The sequence below is a fragment of the Hydra viridissima genome, unplaced genomic scaffold (genome assembly GCF_058129835.1).
Source record: "Hydra viridissima isolate aposymbiotic clone 2 unplaced genomic scaffold, HvirCarnegie_v1 scaffold_1, whole genome shotgun sequence".
NCBI classification, from domain to species: Eukaryota; Metazoa; Cnidaria; class Hydrozoa; order Anthoathecata; family Hydridae; genus Hydra; species Hydra viridissima.
This window is the reverse complement of record NW_028324300.1, coordinates 8,298,136-8,322,926: the sequence shown is the minus strand read 5'-3', so window position 1 is coordinate 8,322,926 and position 24,791 is coordinate 8,298,136. Positions and strand designations below refer to the sequence as shown.

Genomic DNA, 24,791 nt, shown 5'->3' with positions numbered 1-24,791 from the left:
ATGACCTTGATAATCAAAGGAAAAAGCGTCCAATAGAAACAGAATCACATTGGAGCATGTTGAAAAGTTCTAAAGAATTACACAAAAAAATCGTGCCAACAGCTATGAACAGTTGCAAAAGTGTTAAAAGTGAGATGTGAATTTTAATGAAAAAAGGTATGGTTACTGATTATGAAAAAACAATTTTTCATGCATTCCTATTGCACATGTGATTGATATGCACATTATTAATTGTAAAAAGGTGAAATGATGTAAATAATATTAGCAGTTAATTTGGCTTAAGTTCAGATCATCAGACAGTGATTTTCAAAAACTAAATAACTGTGTCTAGAAGCCTTTTTAAGGGCAATTTATATTGTTTTTTTACTAATTCATTGATATGAAAAACTAATGTGCATCTTCACTAAAATGATTTTACTGAATTGAAAAATCTCTGAAAAAAATTTTATTAATAGTTGTTGAACTTTGCATAAACTTTTTGTCAAAATTGTTTCTAGGCTTTATAACCAATATCTTAATTACTATTTTTTTAAAGAAACTCTAATTTTTATTATTTTTGATGTTAAAACCGAGTTTTATGCAGTTGCTTTCATTATTTTAAAATTTTTGAAAACTTATTAACAGAATTTAACTTAAAAAAAAAGATTAAACAACATGATTAACATCTCACTGACCTGTTCATACTTGTACTGTGATTTCAACAAAGGGAAAAGCTGAGTTAAGAAAAACTTAAGATCCGGATACAGACACTGTGAGTTGCATCCAATTAAAGAAAATAAATGATCAGCATGTCGAACAAGAGGAGAATCTGTAGTTTTCTTTAGCTTTAATACATTAACAAAGTTTATATCCTATAAATTAAAAAAAAAAAAAAAATTAAAATTATTCCTGCATTACAAAAAATAGAAGTAAAATAAATAAAAAAGACATTTTCACATTCTAAAACTCATTCAAAATTTAAAAAAGTTGTTTATTATAGACTAATAAGTTCTCTACACTACCATAATTAATCTGTTGTGCTATTTTAAAGCCAGTTTCTCTTGATTCCCCAAAATTGCATTTAGCCCTAATCATGACTCAAGAAAATCCTTTAGGTTGTTGAAAAAGTACAACTTATAGTTTACAAAAATCCAAACCTTAAAATCAGGCATTAAAGTATGCCACAGAAAATTGCATTTACAATTTCACCAAAAACAAGGTTTTTTTTATGGTCCTAATGACAACTCAGTTTTGCATTTTTACAACATCATTTTCTTTAGGTATGTCAAAAACATTGTTAATTTTTTGACATAGATGTTTAAACATTTTATATAACAGGTATTTAATAAAAATCAATTTAAGACAAAAATTCTTTTTCATTTCAAAGGGTTAGAATTATCACATTTTGAGAGGTTAGTAGCAATAATTTTTCTGTTAAAGTTCTTTGTTTGATGACAAATATCCTTGTAAATAATTAGCATATGAACCAATTAATTGGATGCTTTACATGTGTTTGGCATTGAAGTCTGCTAAACAGTGTTTTAGTCTTGTTCTGTAATTTGGATTTGTAAAGTCACATTTAAATAGATCCTAATAAGCTTGAAAAGCGTGGTAGAGGGCTTTAGTAGCCGATTCACTATAAATTCCAATCGAGCAGCATTTTCTCCGAAAATGCTGCTCGATTGGAATTTATAGTGAATCAAATCAATTTTAAATGCTCAACATGATAAAAGACAACATGAACTTTTGAGGTTGTGTTAAGGTTGGCTGAAAAAAATGATGCTTTGAATTCTTGAATTTTTTCCTGAGAGTTGGGACACAGTTTGTTTCCAAAACAAGACTCAACTTTGTTAAACCTTTTCAAAATGTCAATTATTCGAATGGCTTTGTATGCTGAGAGACTTTTAGCACATTGAAGAAGATCATCAGATTTTTTCAATATTTTTTGGCAATCAGGACCATTGAAATGTCCACCATGGAAAGGCTGAGGATTAATGTGAAGATTTGTCAGCCATTCATTTAGAGAATCCAATACACTCTTAAGACATTTCAGAATGTAGTTGACAACACCAATCATCAGGTACAGCGCCATAGGAGAGATAATGTCAATTATCAGGTGCAGCTCAATAGGAGGGATGATGTCACAAGTTGTCAAAATTTGTGAACACATTTGTTTTGATATCTTTTGCGGCAGTGACATAGTCATTGTAAGCTTTTTGATTGATCAAAAAGTTCTTAGGGACTCTGTTAGATGCAGATCTCTGGAACTGATATTGCACCAGCAGCACAGATACATGCTGGAGTGAGCCTGAATGCCACAGATAATGCTTGCAAGTTTCATGTCGTATGATAAAACAAATTGTAGCTCATCTACATGCACAAGATCCATTAAAATTTTGAAATTGTTGTAAGTTTCAGGCAAATCTTTACAAATTTCAACCAGCAACTGTTGACACCGGAAGCTTTCGAATAGTTTTGGACCAGAAGCTTGAGAGAGATAAATTATTCTCTTTGGAGAAGCTGGAGCTGTCCAGAGAACATGTTTGGCAATAGTTTCAGAAGCCACCTGGTTTTTTGATGCTAATTCAAATAGATTTTGCTGAAGCGTTGATTTTTTACAGGAACGAGGCTTTACCTTGCTGACACTAGTCAGACAGCTTGAATAGCATTTCTCTACCTTTGGCAATTCTTTTTTTTTGTGTGAGTTATACCAATTATTTATTATAATTTATATTTTAAAGATCAGACCGTTTACATTTGTAATGTCACTTTTAAGTCAAGATATCACTAATAAATTATTTACTCTTATCAAACAAAAGAAGCATTGTTTTTAATAGTCACCATAAGTGTGCCGTATTTGATACACTTATGGTAATTTGGCACATAAAAAGACACCCTGACCCACAACCATGCATAATATTGGATCAGCATGTCCCTCCATGTGCCAAATTACAACAAAATGGTTTTGGCATAAATTTCATATCTCTTCCAATCAAAATGGTTAATTTAAATTATTGCATGCTGTAAAAATGCAAAACTGAGTTGTCATTTGGGTCATAAAAAAACCTTATTTTTGGTGAAATTTTAAATGCAATTTTCTCTGGCATACTTTAATGCCTGATTTTAGGGTTACCATTTTTGTAAACTACAAGTTGTACTCTTTCAACAACTTAAAGGATTTTCTTGAACCATAAGGTTAGTGCTAAATGCAATTTCGGGGAACTGAAGTTTCAGTGAGGCTGTTGTAAAGTAGAGCCAGACTTTTAACACTATTGCTCTAAATTACAACTGCTTTATAAGAAAAGTTTAGAAAAATTTAATTTGATTGATGATTCAGTAATTAAAAATTATAATTCATGAGCCAATGTGTAGGTCTCTGAAACAAACAAAACCTGGCTTATTTTTTGTGGTATCATTGGAACTGCCTGCTCTAAAATTGTAAGTTTCTTAAGCTGATTACTGAGGCACACAATTGTTTTGGTTAAAAGAGAAGCAGCAAAGAATATCTTTTTGTTTTATTCAAAAAAAAAGAAGTAATAAAATATAGTTTTAACAGAATGAAGGATTTTATAGGAAAATCTAAATGATTGCTGAACCATACTTAGTCAGACTATTACATTTGTATTACTTATGAGCTGCTTTGAGACACAACTACAAATTTCTTATGTAATGAAGCAACAAAAAGTGCAATAAAGCAACTATTCTATAAAAATTTATAACTCGCACTGAAAGTCTTTCAGTGGGAGTTGTATTCAGTAAAATCATGTTTAAAAAAAAAAGAAATTAATGAGTTTAACTAGCCTTTTTTTTTTATCAGCTTGATAAGTTTTACTGAAAAAATTTGAAATTCTACTTTTGACATTCTTATTGCCTTTGGAGATACTTATGCCACTACTTATTGCCTTTGGAACAACTTATGACACTCCTTACTCCCCTTGAAGCAACTTATTTAAGAATTCAAGATTTTAAAAAACTTATGATAATTAAAAAGGTAGAACTAAAAAAAAGGAAAAAAGATTAGAATAGAGATTCAAATTCACATAAAATGTTATCTAAAACAATCAACAAGAGATTGTAGCTACATAGACAATAGAGAAAAATTAAAGCTTTATACACACTCTAAAATAATAAATAAATAAATAAAAGATAGTGTTAAGCAAAGGATAGAACTGGTACAGTTCTATTCCTTACTTAACACTTTTTAAGGTTTTCACAACTGATACTGGGGATCACAGCAGGTTGGAAAGCATGGTAGAAAGAATATAACATTAAAAGATAGACAGAAAAAAGCAATTAAAATGAAGACAATTAGAAATTGCTAGACATCAAAATGTTACCTATATATTACTCTTTACAAGTTCAATGAACTAAAAGAATTAGTAGTCAATAAGTCAAAGTAAATAAACAGCCTTTTTTAACAGAACTTTATCATTCCTTCTGCAATTCTCCAAATATTTTAGGTGAAAAAATCAGGAACTGTAATCAAGCTAGTAATTTCTAATTTGAATTCCTGCTCACCTATAAGCATTGAATAAATGCAACCAACTATTGTTTGTTCACAAATTTCAGATGTCAAAGCTGTAAAATGTTGTGAGGAGTATTTTAACTTTTAAGTTAGTTTCCAGGCATTAGTAATTTTTGATAATCTGATCAAAACCTGATTGGCATATTTTTGATATCAATTAAGTTTTCCTTAGGGTTTGGACTGTCTGCGCATATCTGCACAGTGTAATTTGTTTGTACAGACGTCAGCGCCGACAAAATTTACTGCTTTGCAGACGATTTTTTGAAATCAACAAAAAAAGGTTTTAAACTTAAAAAATGATTTAAGTAATATTTTAACTGTATTATAAATTCAGTGATTTGTAACAATAGGAGTTTTCAAAGATTCTTACAGTAATAAAAAAAATATAATGCTGGCGCCTATTAGGTGATTTCTTTACATTCAATTTCATTGAGAATTGCACCATCTTCAAGAATATAATCAGTCTTGTCATTTGTGTCCATCAGCACGCTAATGTTATACAAAAATACCAGCTTTTCAACTCTCTCATTCCTAAGATGATTTCTTAGTCGCGAGTGAATAAATTGAAAGGTCAATCAAGCTCTTTCTGCTGTAGCCAATGAGCAGATCATTTCGTTAATAGGCTTAGCAATTTAGTAAAGAGCAGGATATTTTCAGCATATTGAAAAGAAATACACTTACAGTGGAGTATTGTTCAATGTACCCCACACAATCATCTAACCAGAACAAGAATTTGATTGGAACAATAGAATCCCCAATCTTTCTAGGGGCAAGAAGGGTTTCATTCTAAAGAAATCATATAATAGATGCAATATTCATAACTAATAATAAATCTATAATTTAATCTTTGAAAGTAAAAACAGTACAAAATAAATAGCATAATTATTAGTTATATACATAATTACATTTAGCTCAAAAGAATATACTGCTCCATTTTGACAAGCTGATGCTAAATGTGCACCATTACTGAATGAAAGATGACTAATCGGACTATTTAAGTAACACAAAGTCAGTAAAGATATTGTTTCCATTTTGGAACAAGAACAATCAATATCCATCAACATGAGCTCATCTAGGTTGCAGTATGGCTGGAAATCAGAGTGAGAAAGAGCGGTTGGTCTTTGAGGTTTTGAAAATGTCCACAGATTTATTGTACCATCTTTAAAACCTCTAAAGTATGGAACTAGTTTAAAAACAGTGTAAACTACCATTAAATTATTTTTGATGCTTTTACAATATAGGGTTAACTATATAGGATGTATAGTTAAATCATGAGCAACAATAAAGCATACATACTCTAATGCATTTACTATAACACATATACTATATTTTTCAAAATTAAGAAATAATTTAATAAACTACAGTTGGATAACTATCTTTTTTAATAAGAAAATTTATACATAAAATAAGAGTGATAATATACGTGCACATTTAAATCCGACTTACATGGTAAGCCTTACATTACAATAACTTATATTAAATCATTTCAATAACTTGAGAAATAAACCAACAGATTTTTCTCCCTCTAATAATACTTACACAGCTATAGCTAAATCACTATCATTTCTTTGAGTTGGTTTCCATGAAAAAACTGTTGGTTCTATCTCATTTAGTTCAAGCAAGTGCAAGCAAACTGCGCGCTGCTCACCTACTATCCAAACCTTGAAAATAAAATAGGAAAAAAAAAAATTTTACAGCAAAAAAAAAAAAAAAGCCTTATTATTTTGGGTGACTTCTTGAAGCAGTTTTTGTTTTGAGACAACATTATGTAATGAAGTATTTTTTAAAAAGTTTTTTTTTTTAATGCTCCCTGAATTTCTTTTAGAGTTTAAGTTTTAGGACTAAAAAAAGTATAATTTAATTACAAACAAAAACTCTAGATAATTATTATGCATTAATTAAATACTATTTATCAAGCTAAAAAAACCTTGATTTTATTTGCTAATGTAGCAAAACACAAACCAGATAAGTCAAATTGAATATCTGTAACTGCCACCTTAAATAAAAGGTAACTTTAGTATATAAATTATATCAAACAAATCAAAAGTTATATCAAACAAAGCAAAAAAAAAAAAAGTTAAAAAAATTCAAAATGGTTACATTTAGTGGGTTTTTTATAACTTGACTCCACATTTTATCTGATACGCCACCAATAAATAATGATCCATTTGCATAGCCTACTACCAGTTCACCTGAGGAGTCATTTAAAGCGACAGAAGTAATAGCTTCTAAAAATAACATTTGTCTTTACTACATCAAAAGTATAAAGGCATTGATTTTACAACATCATTTCTACTTTAGCAACCTATGCAAAAAATACATCTTGCTCTGGTTGCACCCCAAATTATTGCAAATCAGGAGCATAAAAGTTAATTATCAAAATCATAAAAAAAGGTCAACAGATTTACAAATATTTGTAAGTAAATAAATGTAAAAAGATAAACAGAAAAAGAAACAAAGATGAAATTTTTAGGACATTTTAAAAGTAAAAGTAAATTACTTCATAATTTTTATACAAAACATTTTATAAGCAAGAAAATTAGGCTAAGCATTGAGGTTTTAAGCAAAAGATATTGATAAAAAACAAACCATAAGAGTGAGAGCAATGATTCAACTTTGAAACTCCAAAAGTATCTTCTAATTGCACTACAACCAGGTAGACCTTGCCACATTTTGTACCTAGTACTAACTTGTTATCAGAACTGTGGACCATTGTTGGCCATGCAAAACATGAAACTTGACGAATATCAACTGTGTAGAATATTAGCTCTAAATATTATTCAAATCATATGACTTGTGAAAAATATGCAACCCACACAAAAAATTGCTACTTTTTATGCTTTACAAACCACTTATGTAACTATAATGTAATAAGTATGTGAGTACATAACAACCATTAGCCAACTAATCGCTCTAACCACACATAATAATAGCAGTATCAGCTGACAAATGTTCTACATTTGTCAGCTGATACTGCTATTATTATGTGAAGTACAGTCAAACATCTTTATCATTAAGTATTTTTTACAAGCTAAAAATGTAAACAACTTTCAGTAGCAGTTTTTTTAAAATAAAAATAATAACAACATGAAAGTGTTGTTGCATATTGTTATTACTTATTTTGAAAAAAAATCAAAGATACATAATCCAGAAGCAATATTGGATAACATTGCACAAACTCAACAACAACTGTCAGCAATAACTGTCATCAACAACTGTCAACAACAACTGTCAGATTCATTTAAAGCATTAAGTCAACCAGCCATTTCAAATATTTGACAGTCAATATGAAAGAAAAAAAAAGGAAGGACTTTGGGTTCTATATGAATTAGAACCAGGGTTGGCAAAAACCTAACAAACTGGGTTTTTAGATTATTGGTTTTTTTCTAAAACAAAATCTCTATTTTGGTACAAATCTTTAGAAACAAAATTGGATTAACTTATAGTTATTTAAAAGCTATTTTTCATTTTTACAGGTATATTGTCTTATGTAATAGCTCAGTAAATAAGCTGCATTTTTTTTCAAATGTAAAACTAATTTAAAATAGAGATATAAATTTTAAACTTTAGTTATATTTAAAATATAAGTAGATAACATGTACTTTAACATGCCAAAGTATCATTCAGATGGAAGAAAAAAGGCTAGTGAGTAGAATGAAGTGACCACATTAAGTGATCAACCAAATAGAGTAATATGCAATTATTGCAAAGAAAGCATAATTTAAAAAATAGAGAGAGAGAGAGTTAAGACCCAGTTAGATAAGTGCAGAAGAAAGAAAAAAGGGAATGCTAATGATTCCATAAGTATTTAGCAATATATCAGTTTTAGAGTCAAGGCCATCTACATCTGCACCATCATGCCTAACCAATCATAATAAGTAATCAATTCAATAAAAAATGATCTTGCTGATGCTTGTGTTGTTACCTTAATTTAAAGTGGTTGAAGTATGGTTATTAATGATCCTATAATTACTCATAATATCCATAAGGAAGTAAACCTTATCTCATTTCTACAGCTCAAGCTAAAGTCATTCAAAAACAGCAGAATATTATACTCAGGCTGCTAAGGATGCAATCATTTCATTTTCAAAAATTTCAAAAGAAACCATCAACAAAGATTTGTGCCTGTGCCTGTGTGTGTGTGCGCGCGCGCACGTGTGTGTGTAATGATGTTATTTCAATCATTCATTTGAAATGAAATTTTTTAAATGTATTTAAAGTAGCAGATTTTTCTAACAATCTTGTATAGGCCTATTAAAAATTTGAATTAAGTTAAATTAACTAATTGAAGTGCTAGATAAAGATAAGGAGAAAGCTAATATAAATATATTTTCATTTTAGATATTTGCAGTATGCACTGACAACTAAAATAAAATGTCTAGAATAATCTCTTGCAGACTGAAGTCCCTAAGCTGATAATATATGGTTGCTCTGTTCTTTTTCTAAATTTGGATGAAAAAGGATGTCTTTCAAAGTCCATAACAAAACATTGTAGAAATTCATAAATATTTTCATAACCATAACCACATGTATGCACCAAATAGATTTTTATTAACTTACTGATCATATTCTATGATAAAATACTATGAAACAAAACAGATGTGTTAATAATACAGGCCTAAGTAATAAATATTGCAAAAGAGATTCTAGCTAGTGTACACTGAAACTATTTTTTAATATTTCAATGCCACAGCAACCTAATATACTCACTGGAACTCCCAGTTAGCTTATATAAAGACAGATATCTATTCACTCCCTGTATGTCAACATTAGAGGTGAGGATATAGTGTTGATTGATCTGTCAATTGAAAGACTGATTGACAATAAATTTACAAGCACAACTGAAAATTGTTGGCACTGCATTAAATAAGGTTAACAACTTAGTTTGCTTAGTTAGTTGCTTGATGTATTAAATTCGATGATAAAAATATATTAACACTACATATTTCTGGCACCATAACATCATTAACTTTATTTACATAATTATAAACTAAATTATTATGTTTCCTTTAGTTGCAGGCAGATGATAGAATATTGTCTGAAGCAGTTGAGATTTAGCAAAACCTCATAAATGATGAAAAATTAGCTCTGTGCAAAATTGATCTTTTAAAGAAGTTTAAGAAAGCAATTCATTTTATATCATTTTTTAGCCAATTTAACAGATTTAAAATATGAAAATAACATTCTATAAAATTATTAAAAAATTATAATATTGTATGTGATTAAATTTAAATAACAGAGCTCCCTGTAGGTAAAATTTACATTTACATTTACTACTTTAACTTACTTTTATATTTACTTTGGAAGAATATTGAAGTCAAGAAGCAGAAACTGAGGAATGATTGAATGAAGTCTATCCTGAATTTATGCCTGACTACTATGTATTTAAACTAAAAGACGCTAACTGTTTTCCTATATATTTGTTCAATGATTGTGTAAAAAGCACAAAATCAATAACAAATTAATGGAGAATTATAGAAATGAAGGAATCAAAGTCTTCATCTACTTGAAAATTTGCAAGGTTTTTAAGGCAATTGCACACTTGCCTAGCTAGTTCTGAACCCATTAAAAGACTTTTCTCATCCTTTGGTATTATTTGGAGCAAAATTAGAAATCCTTTAGAAGAACAAAAAGCTGAAATGCACAAACTTACAAACATTTAAGATCAAGATGACTTTGCTTGATGACTTTGTTCTAAACTTTTAAGTTTGAATAATACTGCTCCAAGTAAAAAAAAATGTCTCAGTTATGAAATATTTGACACTTAACTCCTTATTTTGTCATCATAAGAAAAATTGTTCAATTGTTGAGCAGCATCTAATCTTTAAAGTTAATCGAAATTAATTTATGATTGAAAAAGCTATAAATAAAAAATTTTAGACCAAAAGCCCAGTAAGTTGGATTTTTGCTCTTGAGTTTTTAGATTTGGGCTTTTGGGTTTGGGTTTTTGGGTACCAACCCTGATTAGAACCCATATTTTATCAAACATAAAAAAGAAAAGCAAAAAATAACAGGAAATTTTGATTGAAAGGCAACAAAGGAAGTCATTTTTGTGCAGTATTGTCTTTATGAAAAATGTATTTATTTTGAAAATCTTAAGTGAACATTTTTACTGAACCAGGTTAACTAGTAAAATTGATTCCAAAATGTAACATCCACAGAAACATTTAATGTAAAATCCACAGAAACATTTTTTTTTAAATTTGATGAAACCAGAAGGGTATATTAGGAACTTTTGAAATCTGGTTAAACTATCACTATTTAATGCAAAACAACCAGAATGGGCCAACAGACAAATATTCTTTAACACAACAATTCTCATCCTCATGAGGCTAAATTCAGTCAAAGACACATTGGAAACACTTGGATGGAATGTGTTGCCCCATTCACCGTATTCACTAGATATTTTTCCATTAAATGACTACTTACTCAGAATAAGCAAGTGGACTATTTGAACAGTGCTTCAAAAACATTAACAAAAGGCTCAATTCTTGAAATTTTATTTTGATGGTATTTATAAACAACCTAATTTTTTAGGTATTTTTTAACATAAATGTATTCTTTTAAAAAAAACTACTATTAATTACTTATATAACTATTAAATTACTAAAACAATGAATATTTTTTCAATCACAACCCTATGTAAAATTTTTCAACTGCTTTGTTACATAACGCAAATAATTAAACATAAACAATAATTGCATCTCATTCTCAAACTGATCTTTAAAAAAAGTAGAGACCTGGCTTTTTTTGGAAGGCTACTTTTAGCATACTACCGCTGATTATACCGGCTACAATATCACCAGATTGCTGAAAGAAAATTTTAAGCAGGAGAATTTTTAAAATAATTTCAAGCTAATAATCTTAATTATTAGCTGGAAATTATTTTAAAAATGCTTTTACACATTTACTAGTTTTTGTTTTATGCATAATATATTATCAAAATAAATTAGATACATAAATGTGCTATTTCAATTAAAATTTAATTTGCACAAGACAGAAAGAAAGAAAACTGTTGAAGAGATTCTTACATTATAGCTCATGAGTTTAATCCTACGAGCAGAGTCTGCCAAAAAACTTTCTGAAAAGATGTTTTCTCTTAAATTAAGTTTATTTTTAACAATCATGTTGCCATTCCCATCACTTTAAAACAAAAAAAACAAAAAAATAAAAAACAAACAAACAACATATACCCAGCATTATCTGAGGTTATTTATTATAGAAAACTAAAATCTAAAGAATATTAACTATCAAAAAGATAAAACTTAGCATGAATAAAGATATTATAAACATTCATAAAATGTTAGCCTTGCTTTTTTTTAATCATTACCTGGCTAATAATCTTCTTTTTTGAGGATGCCAAGCGACAGCCTGAATTTTGTTGACAAGTGATTGGCATGTTATTACAAACTTGATATCATCTTGGAATTTAAAATGTAATATAGGAGTTAAAACATAATTAAGTTTAGTATGAAAACAACAACATTTTTTAAAAGTATCTACCTATTCATACCAATTATAATATTTTATTAAGTAGCTGATAAAATTTTTGGATTTATATATTATGATAAAATTTTAAATATTTTTTTAACATTTACATCAACAAAGTTAAATTTTCCTCACTTGAAGAAATTTGAGTAAAGCCAGCATCATTCATAAAACATTTCTCTTGATGCAAGAATAAAACTGTACGCTCCAACTGTGAAGAAGCCCAAACTCGCAAGTCATTATTACTAGAGCATATAGAAGCTGATAATCCATTAAGAAATGAAAAAAATAGCTGTGAATGAGAGACATGAAGAAACTGGAAAATTTCTAAAAAAAAAAAGAAGAGTGAAGTGCATAAGTTAAAAATTGGTAATAACCCAAAATAATATACAACCACAAAACAGTACACTACCTTTAGTAGTAAGCAAGTCTATAACTATTTTGCAATAATGTAACTGTTGTTCATTGTATGGAGGATTATGTAAACGAGACTTTGTACCAATAGCCATAGAATGTGTTGCAAGACCATCTAATATGAGACAAAATATATTCATCAAAAACATCACAATGAAATAATACTCAAATAAACATTTTAACGGATCTCACCATTTGCATAAGCCAATAAAAAATCAGATATTTGTTGAAATGAAACAATTAATTCTTCTTTATTTTCCATGAGAACTTGATGCAACACCACAGTTAAAATATTTTTTCCTTCCTTAAGGGTTCGTGATAGACATACTTCATCTTTATCATAAAGATTAGCTAGCTCACAAAATATTCCTATCAGAGTGTATATACTTTCTATTTTGAGGTCTTTCAGAGCACATTTAAGTTGTTCCAAAGACAGCATGGTAACCAAGCAATTGAGTACATTCAGTAGTATTTCAATATAAAACAATTCAAATGATTTAATATGTATATTTCGGAATGCATAAAGAACTTTTTCCATATTGTCCAATGTCATTGCTTGGCAAACAATAGATTTCGATGAGTCTTTGGTAAGTGTACAATTGTTCTGCTTCTGGTCTGGAAGACCTAAAGGATTTGCATTCTTAAATACATACTCATTAGGCAAGCTTTGTCTGACATCTTTGGTGTGAAAATATTTTTTAGCTTCAGTGAACTGACTCATAATGAAACTGAGGTTTACACCTAAAAATAAATTAGTAAACATTCAGATAAAAAAAAAAAAAGCAAAATGGTAAAAATTACAAATCTTTTATAAACCTGAAGTTATTTTATAACAAAATTTAAAGATACCTTGCTGCAGTTCACTGAGGAGATCTGATGCTAGACCAACATCACTTTCTGAAAATGGATGCCTAAATTTAACTACTTACATATTATAAACTTGGTTAAAGCACAAGTATATTTTCCAGACAAATCATTGCAAAAGAAATGTAACTAACAAAAGTAAAAATCTGGACAGTGGAGAGCTTGATCCTGAAACCTGAGTACAAAAGAGATATTAGGAAATAAATGATGCTATGAGACATTTCTTGAGAGATATTTCTTAAATCATAGAGATGGAGACCATTTAATAGGCTATATTCAAAGAAAAAAAAAAAAAAAAAAAAAAAAAAAGATTAGGATTTGCAGTTCTTAAACTCAAATTGAATATCTACAAAATGTCAAAATAGTATTTTATACTCATTCAGGGAAAAAATAAATGTTAAGAAATTTTTTTTAACAATCATGAAACTGATATAAAATTACTATGCTTAACCATGAGTAATTACATTACTTAACCATGCAAATCATGAGCAAAAAAGGAGATATGGATTGTTAAGAGACAATAAAAAGCAGATATGGATTGTAAAGAAACAATAAAAAGGATAAAAAAGAAAAATAATGAGCAACAAGGGTAAAATAAATCAGCGTATAATATTTAAAAAAACTATATGACTCCATATATTTTGAACATAGTTTGAACAATTTGTGTAATCTTTGTTAAGAGATTATTCAAACCTAACTGTAAATTGATATTTAATAAGCATTTAAGCTATAAAATTTTTTCTGTGATACTTCATTTCTAATAGTTACTCAATCTGCAGGGGTAAACTGATCATCATTAAACCAATCACCAACTCAACTTACCCAAACGGAACAGTTACAACATTTTTCTCCTGTAAATAATTTTTATGACATTCTTGACACAGTAGATAATATGGTGATCCAGAGCCTGAACCACATCTTCCTTCAAACCAGCCCCCAACATATCTTCCATGACTGTTATATCCATAACTACCACCGTCTTTGCTACTTTTGATTCTACCACAACCTGGATGATGTGTGTGCATATGGTGACTGAAATTTGATACTTTCTTATCACATAATTCACAATGTACACAGCTCATCTCACTCTAAAAACAAACAGTTTTAAAAAAACTTTCTAAATATAAATCATTCAATACAATATGAATTTAATGTGTTAAAATAAGAATACTAAAACTATTTTACAAGATTTCCACCTCTCTATTGAGCTCATTCATCTCAAAGTCATTATCATCATCTATATCATCAAGATCATCTTCAATATCTGAATTAGGATGATCAATTAACCATCCAACAAGTCTCTGGACAGCTTGCTGCGGATTTTCAGCATTAATGTCAAGATTGCTATCTAAAGCCAATTGAATTTGAGGTTCCTCAAACCCCATTCTAATCAGATTATGGATATAATCATTTTGAGATTGAGAACTATCATGATATCGAGATACATCATGTGAGTGAGGACTAAGTTAAAAAATATTACAAAAAAAAAAAAAAAAACAGTGAATAGTTTGAAATAAATTGGAGTTTAAAAAAAAATAAAGCTGAAAAGTAAAGAAAATATACAACAAATAGTAAAATAACAATAAAAATGAAGTAAAAATAATGAGATATCAACAAAAAAAAAAAAAAGAAATAGTGAGATGACAATTAAAGCAAGTTAAAAAGTAGTGAGATACAAATGGTATTATTTAAAGTTAATAAACTTCAAGGAATAACTTACACAGTTTGATCACTATCAACAGCAGTATTCATTGTTCTTGAATTTCTCTGCAGTGCAGGAGCAATTCTACGTCTCCTCAAGCCAAACCGATTCCTTAATCCAAATGAATTTTCACTGCTTGCTTGAGTCAAAGAAGATGCTTGCAGCAACTGCTCCCCAGGTAATCTTTCTGAATCATTTAAGTGACTATCATCAAGCTCACTAGATTGAGATGCCTCAGCATAAAAGTTCTGATTTTCAATTAATTGCACAGTTAAAAGTTGGTTGACTTGAGTAAATAAACGCTGTAACTGAAATCCACTGCGATGATTTTGTCTATTAGTATTTTTAACACTAGCATTCATTGAGGAATTAACTGCTTCAGTAGTATTGTTCTCCCTTACAGTTTCATTTAAACCTGGAATCAATTGTTCAGATTAAAACAAAACAAAAACCAAATGGTTTATATGTAAGCAATTTAATAATATTAAAAAAAGACACAATAGCGTGAACTGAAATGAACAAAAACAAAGAAAAAAATTTTTTTACTTTTTTTACTTAGGCTAAAACATGGCCGCTTCACTGCACAAAGTATAATATTTATTGCTCTTTGGCACTCATCCAAATTTGCAAACTTTTTAAAAGAACCTTTCATTTGAAATGATGGTGCAATTAAAACTGACTTCAAGGAATTAATCAAAGATTGTGATTGGTCATAGTCAAACTTCTCTAGTTCTGCAATCTTTGTTGTTGTGTCAGATAAATTAGCAATATAATAATAAGATAATGCTTCAAAAAATTCTGGTGAATTAGTAAGCAGGGTTATGGATTTTAAGTTTAGAAAACTTAGCGAGTAGTAGACATTTGATATATAAAGAAAGTGATCTCTTTCAATATTGAAAATATTCTGTTGTTTAGGCTCATGAAGGTCTTTTTGCTGATTAAAAAACTGCAGATCAAAAATCTTTAACAAATCATTTATTGAGCAAAACAATTGTAGAAATTGACTGACTGAAAGACCATACCATGAAAGAGCTAATGGAACAGAAGTGGATTTTAACTTGCTAAAGTGCATTTTTCTAAATAAATAAATAAAAATAAAAAAAAAACTGTAAAAGTAATAAATCTAAGATAAATTTTTATACTAGATTTGAAAAGGAATTATACTGACATACTGAATTATAGGTTTATCAACCCATTGCACAGATACTTTAGATTTTCCACTGGTACCTAGTAAAATTCCCTCTTGACCAACTTCCGATACACACTTCTGCCCTCGAATTAATCCACCATCTAGACCACTGAAAATACTTAACAAAGGGAAAGAGATTTTACAAAATCTAGAAGCATAATCATATTCATGCTTTGGACAAACCTAAAACAAGCAAAAAAAAAATTTTTGTCAGCTTACTAGGAAATGGCCTTTCTTAAAAGCATAATAAACTCACTCTTCCAATCACTCTAGGTTTCACTAAGTAACAACCTGAAAATCTTTCATTGCTTCTAAAGCTAAGCACATTCTCTTGATTTCAGTGGTAATAATATTCTTCCAATTTTCTTTTGTTACAAGATCAATTACAATGTGTCGTATTTGTTCACACAATGTAATTGGAGATGGTGCACATACAGGTTCTTCCAGCAAGAATATTGGTTTTGTTTGAAGTGGCTTTAAATCTTTAATTGTGACCTAGGGGTCAAAATAGTGAAAATATTGTAACTATAGATCGTTTAAAAATACTGAAATAGTTATTAAAAGGAAAGAAAAGAAATCCAAATTAAAAACAAACTTTTGTTCCAGCAATAGAATTGTAGAACAACACAATTGGGTAATAAATGCCATGTGGGAGATTGTCAAAAGCTGTGTTGATAATGCCACCATTTTTACTGCATGATAACATTCTCTTATTGCTATTGAAGTAAAAATTAATGTAGTCGTGTTGAGTAAAACTAGGGAGCTGTGCATTTCTCTCCCCTTCATGGTAAAGATATCCATTTGAACCATGGTACAACCACATCTCTGTTGTATTTTCATAGTTACAGTCAAAGAAAGGATGCTTACAGATACCAATAAATATACCTGGGTCATTATTTGCATCATGACAGATATGGACCTGCAGTTTTCAAAGAAAGTTCCAATGTAAATTCAAATAGAACAACATAAATAGACCTATATATAGAACTAGAATTATATAAGTAGAACTATATAAATAAAATCAAAAAAATGCTATAGTAACTAAGATGAAACAAAAGTTATTTTTAAGCCTGATATAATTTTTACTACAAGTTTACAGAATAATTTTACCTTCCATTCAAATGATCTTTCATTCAATGGAAAATCTACAATAGCATAAGCTGGGTTTCCACAAAAGTGTATAAGTGTTGACCCATTTTCAACCAAAACATTTTTTTTATCATGCTTGATAAAAAATGAGATGCACTTGATTGAATTAGTGACAAGAACCTTTGGTTCATATGGCTCAATCCAAGCAAATTTATATATTAAACAAAAAAGTCTAGAGACAACCTAAAAGAAACAGCAAATTAATACCTTGCAACAATGATAGTCATAGATTTGCAGGGTCAAAAACATAACACAAAAGTAAATCTAACCTCTTCGCAACATAAAGTTGAATGCTCATTTGATCTCAATATTATTTTCAATAACTTAATCACAACAATTTGAAGTAGGAAGTAAGTGTCAGAGCATCGTTTTTGTTCTTCAAAAAGAAAATTACAATAGTGAAAATAGATTTTTTGAAAATTCTTTTTTTTTTTTCATACCTGCTGTTTTGAGGACATTAATTAAGTTTTAAAAAAATATTAAAAGATAACTAGCCACTTTTTGTAGAGAATTAAATCTGCCACAAGAATTTAATTTAATTTTAAAGATGTGCACAGAATTCTGAACATATGTTAACAGTTAGTTTTTAAAATGATTTTTTTGACTAAAATATAAAAACAAAACCACAAATCTAAAACCACACCCAACATAATTTTATTTTTAATTACCTAAAAATACTAGCAACATGTCAACCCATATATGCTGACACAATACTTTGCATATCATCTTATTCATTAAGCAACATCTTTTAATTACTGAAAGTTGGCTTATTCCCTTTTGAAAACCTGACTGTTGTACATGCAACCAGCTTTTGACATCATTGTGTACTTCACTCATTAAAACTTTTACTGTTTTATTGGGTAAAAATTCTGAGTGTAACCTTAAAAAAAAATTTGGCAAAATATTTATTTATAAAATAATATTTATTTAAAACAAAGTAATTTCTTTTCCATAAATTTAATTAAATTGAAAAAAATAAAATTTAAATTATAGTGCTAAAAATAAACATTTATTTTTCTATCATCAAAAATGTTTTGAAAAACTGTTAAATCTTACGCAGCATAAATTAGAATTGCTTTTCTGAACCTTGCTGGGAACAATCTATAGTGGCTGCACAGACATGTGGATAAAATTATATTTGAGACAGAGGGAGAATAACAAGATATCAATATAGCACATTTCAAAACCCTCATATACTTTCTTAACTCTAAATCTATTTCTGGTGAATAAAATTTATTTAATTTTGGTAAATTCTTTTCAACTAATCCTTCTTTGATACCAACACTAGCATTTTGTCTACCAATACTATGGTATGTTGTTTCTTCATTGGCAAAGACAGTCAGTATTTCTTGATAATATTTTATGATTTGTGCTTTTAAGGTTGGAGGAACAGACACAATCCCGTTCTAAACAATTTTATGTAAGAAATTTAAATTATAATATAACTTTAATTTAAAGAAGCTATGACAATATTGTAAAATTATAACAACTTGTTTAAACTCAATTTATTGCAAAAATGCTGACCAAACAACCAAATTGACCACTTTCAATGCATTCTGTTCTTTTACCAAATGCTGCACTAAGAAAATGAAGTTGACATATTGGAATGAAACCTTCAAATGATTTATCATATGCAACTTTCTTGTTAAAAAAACCATTCAAGATGAAGTCAGTTAGAAACTTTAAACAATCCAGTCTAAACTAAAATTATTCATTTTTTTACTTATAAATGAAATTTTTACAGCATAAAAGCAATTAAATAAATAAAGCAAAAATATTGGATGATGAAGTTAAAAAAAGATTAATAAAAAAAAATTTTAATTTTGAAAAAAAAGTGAACCTGTGCTCTGAGCATTTGCTGTTGTTGCACAACAACAAGTAAACTATCAAGATTATTTACATTGATGCTTGATTTAAGGACTCCAATAATATCTCTACACTTATCTTTCAAGGTTGCTGCTGAACTAACCTTGTCACCAGCTTTAATTAAGAACATGTGTACAGCACATACACGCAACAAATAAAGGCATTTTTCCACAAAAATATCTAGATAATATAAGTTGATATAAAAAAGTATTCTGTAATGCAGGATAACATTTGTGTATAAAACACAAGTTTTAGCTATTGCTATCATTATGTGTATAAAACGCAACTCTTAGCTTTTTCTTTAATTATTTTCTGTAATGAAAAAATACAACTCTTTTTCTGAAAAATATTTTTCACCAGCTTTCAAAATTGAGAAGCATTGTTTTTAATGATCAGTTTTTTTACGCACCGTTGTCTTGTATTTTTTCTTTGATGCCAATATAATCATTAGTAACATCTTCTAGAAGATTGATGCAGCTGTCAAAAAGCACAGCTAATACTTTATCAGAGCTAAAAGAATAAAGATTCTTATTATAAGAACTACAGTTAACATCTTATCAAACATAAAAGAATAAAGGTTCTTACAATAAAACTAATGAACAACAATAAGTTTTAAAAAAATTTCAGTAGCAACTGCTGCTACAATTTTCTAGCAAGTAGAGAAAAATCGAAACCATTGAAATCTTGCTGACCACTAGCCTGTAAAATCTTTAAAAGTCCTGGAATTTCAAATATATCTTTGAAAATCTTTGAATATTCTGGAAGTGTTTTATTTTACATCTGACAAATGTCTTGTAAAATCCTAAAATTTGGAGTATATAAAAAAAAGATATTCTGGGGTTATTTCTATAAAAACAGATATCCTGGGGTTAATTCTATAAAAATAGATATCCTGTTGTTAATTGTGTAAAAAGAACAGATAACTTGAGGTCTTATAAACATCTTTGATTGGAATTAAAAAAACTTTTGTAACTATGAAAATATAAGCATAATACACCAATATCTCTATAAAAACATTTTGATAAAAATGAATCCTATAAATAAATATTGAAACAGCAAATATTAAAATGTAGTTATTAAAAATAAAATATTTTTTGTAGTTACAATGTGATTTCTAGATAATCTGAACATTTAGGAAGATTAGCTAGCTATATATCTTGATAAAGAGAAACTTATTTTTACTAGAACATATAATTAGGAACTTTTATTATTATTACTATAACTATTACTATTACTATTATCATTATTATTATTATTATTATTATTATTATTATTATTATTATTATTATTATTATTATTATTATTATTATTATTATTATTATTATTGTTATTGTTATTGTTATTGTTATTGTTATTGTTATTGTTATTGTTATTGTTATTGTTATTGTTATTGTTATTGTTATTGTTATCTTTATCTTTATCATTATCATTATTATTATTATTATTATTATTATTATTATTATTATTATTATTATTATTATTATTATTATTATTATTATTATTATTATTATTATTATTATTATTATTATTATTATTATTATTATTATTATTATTATTATTATTATTATTATTATTATTATTATTACTATCATTATTATTACTAATATTACTTTTATTATCATTATTACTATTATTATCATTAATATTATTAATCATCATTAATTACCATTACCATTATTATATTCAAACTAAAACTTTGGAAATATGTTGATTCTAAGTTAGATCTGTTTCTAAAACGTTTTCAAAAAGACTGTGATACCACTTTTTGCTTAAAGATAACTATTATTGAGGAAAATAGAAATTTTCCTTTCACTTTTATGAAGAAAAATTTTGTTTTGTTTACAACTATTCTCTTGTTCATGCAACTGGTTAACAATTCAATCTACAATGATAAACATTACCTTCAAGTTCATCTACAAATTAGCTGCTCTAATGATGTACTTACTCAATGATGTACTCGCTCGTACAATGATGTACTTACTCAATGATGTACTTGCTCGTACAATGATCTACTTACACAATGATGTACTTGCTCGTACAATGATGTACTTACTCAATTTATTGCTAAGATCTTACATAGATCTGAAGGTTTTAAGGGTATTTAGAAAACAGAATCTATTGCAATATGGATGTAGGGGAAGTGGGGGCATAACTGCATATGGAGGCATAACCGTTTTTCAACATTTCCTTTTGAAAAATGTTACCTAATATGGCAAAAAGCATACTATGCATTGGTAAATCAGTTTCCTTCATTTCGATTATGTCATAAAGAATGCCTCATTATGAAGCAAAAAAACTCAAAAAGTGGCTATAAGTGGAATTTTTTTAATACACCATTTTCATAAATTTTTTTTATAACTTATTAGAAAAAATATCAAATGATAAGAAAAATATATATTTTGGTTCTCTCATATCTATTATCCTAGTCAGAGAATTGGAACAATAATTTAAAAAAAATGTGTAATACTTTACAATATTTTGAGTTTTGGCCGCTTTTTGACCATTTCGCTTCACTGTGCGCCTGCTGCGTTTCTGGGAAGTTGTACATAATAATGTCTATTTTGATAAAAATATTATATTTACATCATATTTTTCCAGACCTTTTTTTGAGGATAAAGCAATATTTGATTTTAGTGTTAAACATATTTGTTATCAACATTATTTCATCAAATAAAAACCTATGAAACTGCATTCTTTCTAAAAACTGTCCTCTGGAACAGAACCGCATAGACGCACAGGAGGCACAACTTCATGTAAAAACTTAAATAGAAATAGTATTGTTTTTAAATGTCGAAAATAAGATTTCGTATTTTTTTATTTGATTTTTACAAATGAGTTTTTTATCAAAATTTAAAGCTAAGAGTATAAATCGATATCTTTTTATATCAAATATAACAAGATATCAATTTATACTCTTAGCAATATATAATAACATATATTACATTACACAATCTATAATATAATTCCTACAGAAATGTTTAATGTTTAATGATTAATGTTTAACGTCGTCTTGTCATTAGTTACTAGGCTTTGAATTAGTTACTACGCTTTGAAAGAGCGCGTTCTTTAAATGCACACGGTCATTGGAGAAAGATCTTTTAATTGAGTGAAAGTTTTTTTCCTTTTGGAATTTAATTATTAGTTTAGATATATTACATAAAGAATCATGTTAAGATAAATAATCATCGTTAAGATCATATTATAATGAAGTAAGTATATACAATAGTTATATATACATTTTTATTAGATAAAGTAGAAAGGATTTAAATTTTTATTAGAAAAAGTAGAAAGGATTTAAAGTGGAAAGGACTTAAATTTTTTCAATCGTTTATACTTTGTTTTTCTTTTAGCAGTTTTATTTTTATTATTTTATTTTTTAGAAGGAAAATAGGTGTATGGATGTTTTTTAAAGTTATACTAATGCTATTTCCATAAAATGGTTATTACTACTTTGAAATATTTGTGATGCTATTAACTATTTTTGTTCTTTTTTAGAAAATTTAGAAAAATAAATTAAACTTTTGTGCCAACACTGACAATGCATGTCACATGTTATTGTATATAAAGGTTAAATTTTGTTATGAAGATTACAGTTCTTATGAGAAAAAAAGAAGGTAAAGAGTATTGTTTGTAAATATATATTTTGTATCTTTTTAAATTTTCTTGCTAAATTTTTAAAATTTTTGTTTGCACACGTTTATTGTTTGCATATATGCTTTTTTGATATGTATGTGTATGTGGTAATAAGTACTTTATAGTTGTTTTATCAACATGTTTTTATAATAACGTAAAGTGTTTTTTTATTGTTTGTGTATGTGTTAATATGTGTTATATAATTGTTTTAAAAATATAAGGTATTTATTTATTTAAGTATATATTTAACCTTATATACATATTTAAACACATTTATTGCGTTTACAGTTGGTACATATGTTTATATTATGTTGTTTCCGTGTTTTCAAAGACTTGGTAAACATCTACCTGAAAATCAATTAGTGTATTTTAGAGAAGGAGCAGAACAAATGGCTTTAGATCGCGCAGCTCAGCGTGATACGCACCTAACGGCATGGTTTAAGTTAAATACTGAAATTGAAAGAGCACATTGCTATTCGTATGTAGACATTCCTTATCACTTTATATTTGATGATAAACATTGTAAATGGAAGGTTAGACAAAGGGGTGGTAATAAGGTGATAGTAAGAATGTATAAAGTTAATCCAACTGGAGAATTGTTTTTTTCTTAGACTGTTACTTTTGCAAGCAAAAGGAGCAACATCTTGGGAGGATGTGGGTGCTGTTAATGTTATTGTCCTTGAAACGTTTCGTGAAGCATGTGTTTTGAAAAGTGTGCGGCAAGATGACACTGAATGGCAGAATACTCTTTCTGAAGCGGTTTTAACACATGCCAAAGCAAATTAGACAGTTATTTTCAATTATTTTGATCTTTTGTGAACCTGACAATCCTTTACATCTCTGGAATACATACAAATTTTTTATGATGGAAAATTTCATTCACCGCTCAGTCCCACTTCTAATAGCTGAACAAGCTACTTTTCATCAAATTGAGAAAATTATTAATCAAAGTGGTAAAACGCTGGCTGATTACAAACTGCCTGTTATTGATAAGTTTATAGGCTTATATCTAGAAAATTTTGATGAAAATGTTCAACAATCTATTGACAAAGCTAATTGAATGAGACTGTTGCTTAATGTCAACCAATTAAATGTATGTAATGCTATCCTTTCTGCACTAAATGAGCAATCAAGTGTAGAAAATCAACATTCTAGATTGTTTTTCATGGATAATTATTTGATTGCTGAAACCATAAGTAGGGGCTTTAAATCTGCTACAGCTGCATGGAGTGGCATTGCAGCAACTCTTCTTACAAATAGATCTACATTGCATAGCTTATTCAAACTTCCTGTTCCAATATTGGATAATAGCACATGGAATCTAACTCCTAACTCTTTTCATGGGCATTTTTTAAGTTAAGTTAGTTTGTTTTTGCTTGATGAAACATCCATGATACCTAAACATGCCTTAAATGCAATTGATAGGTTGTTAAAAGATATTTGCAACAACAACTTTCCGTTCGAAGGAAAAATTATTCTTTTTGGTGGTGACTTTAGGCAAGTTCTGCCTGTTGTGAAAAGAGGACAACCGGCTGAAATAATAGAATTCTGTATAAAATGTTCTTTGCATTGGCAATGTTTGCAGAAGTTTGCATTAACTGAAAATATGAGAGAACAAGATGGGGAAGGTGAATTTTTCCCAATGGCTACTAAAACTTGGGAATGGAACAATAGCTGTCAAAGAGGAAGATCCTTTTAAAGGATGCATTGAAATACCAAATCAGTGCATTATTAGAGAAAATGAATCGATTGTTGAAAAGATTTTTGGAGATGCTGATCAAAATGATTATTCTAAACATGTGATTTTAACACCAACTAATGTTGATTAATTATCAATCAATGAATAAGTGCTTGAATGTCTGCCGGTTGAGGTCAAAATTTGTTTAAGTGCTGCTCAAATTGATACTGATGACCTTAGTAAAAGAAATAACTTTCATGTTGAGTTTTTGAACAGCTTAACTCCTTCAGGTATGCCACCTCAT

General features: G+C 28.3%; 1 protein-coding gene across 6 annotated transcripts in view; it reads right to left on the bottom strand.

The window, feature by feature from the left end:
• The window catches only part of LOC145187933 (putative E3 ubiquitin-protein ligase HERC1), a 52,746-nt gene that overhangs the window by 12,393 nt on the left and 15,562 nt on the right, over window positions 1–24,791 (bottom strand). For 4 of the 6 annotated variants that reach the window (XR_016449329.1, XR_016449330.1, XM_090076894.1 and 1 more), the window contains 28 exons: window positions 19,586–19,686; window positions 19,151–19,356; window positions 18,835–19,011; window positions 18,367–18,716; window positions 17,979–18,190; window positions 17,580–17,686; window positions 17,272–17,493; window positions 16,757–17,080; window positions 16,453–16,656; window positions 16,145–16,344; window positions 15,519–16,048; window positions 14,991–15,387; window positions 14,467–14,731; window positions 14,093–14,358; window positions 13,256–13,317; window positions 12,599–13,147; window positions 12,405–12,521; window positions 12,128–12,319; window positions 11,835–11,925; window positions 11,536–11,647; window positions 11,245–11,314; window positions 7,094–7,273; window positions 6,605–6,732; window positions 6,432–6,500; window positions 6,044–6,165; window positions 5,410–5,674; window positions 5,186–5,290; window positions 675–851 (listed from right to left, as the gene is read on the bottom strand). Coding sequence is in view for 3 of the 6 variants with exons in the window: in XM_090076894.1 (XP_089933020.1) it covers window positions 675–851; window positions 5,186–5,290; window positions 5,410–5,674; window positions 6,044–6,165; window positions 6,432–6,500; window positions 6,605–6,732; window positions 7,094–7,273; window positions 11,245–11,314; window positions 11,536–11,647; window positions 11,835–11,925; window positions 12,128–12,319; window positions 12,405–12,521; window positions 12,599–13,147; window positions 13,256–13,317; window positions 14,093–14,358; window positions 14,467–14,731; window positions 14,991–15,387; window positions 15,519–16,048; window positions 16,145–16,344; window positions 16,453–16,656; window positions 16,757–17,080; window positions 17,272–17,493; window positions 17,580–17,686; window positions 17,979–18,190; window positions 18,367–18,716; window positions 18,835–19,011; window positions 19,151–19,356; window positions 19,586–19,686 (5,800 nt within the window). In the remaining 3 variants the exon portion in view is untranslated. The other 2 variants (XR_016449331.1, XM_090076896.1) reach the window with 2 other exon arrangements.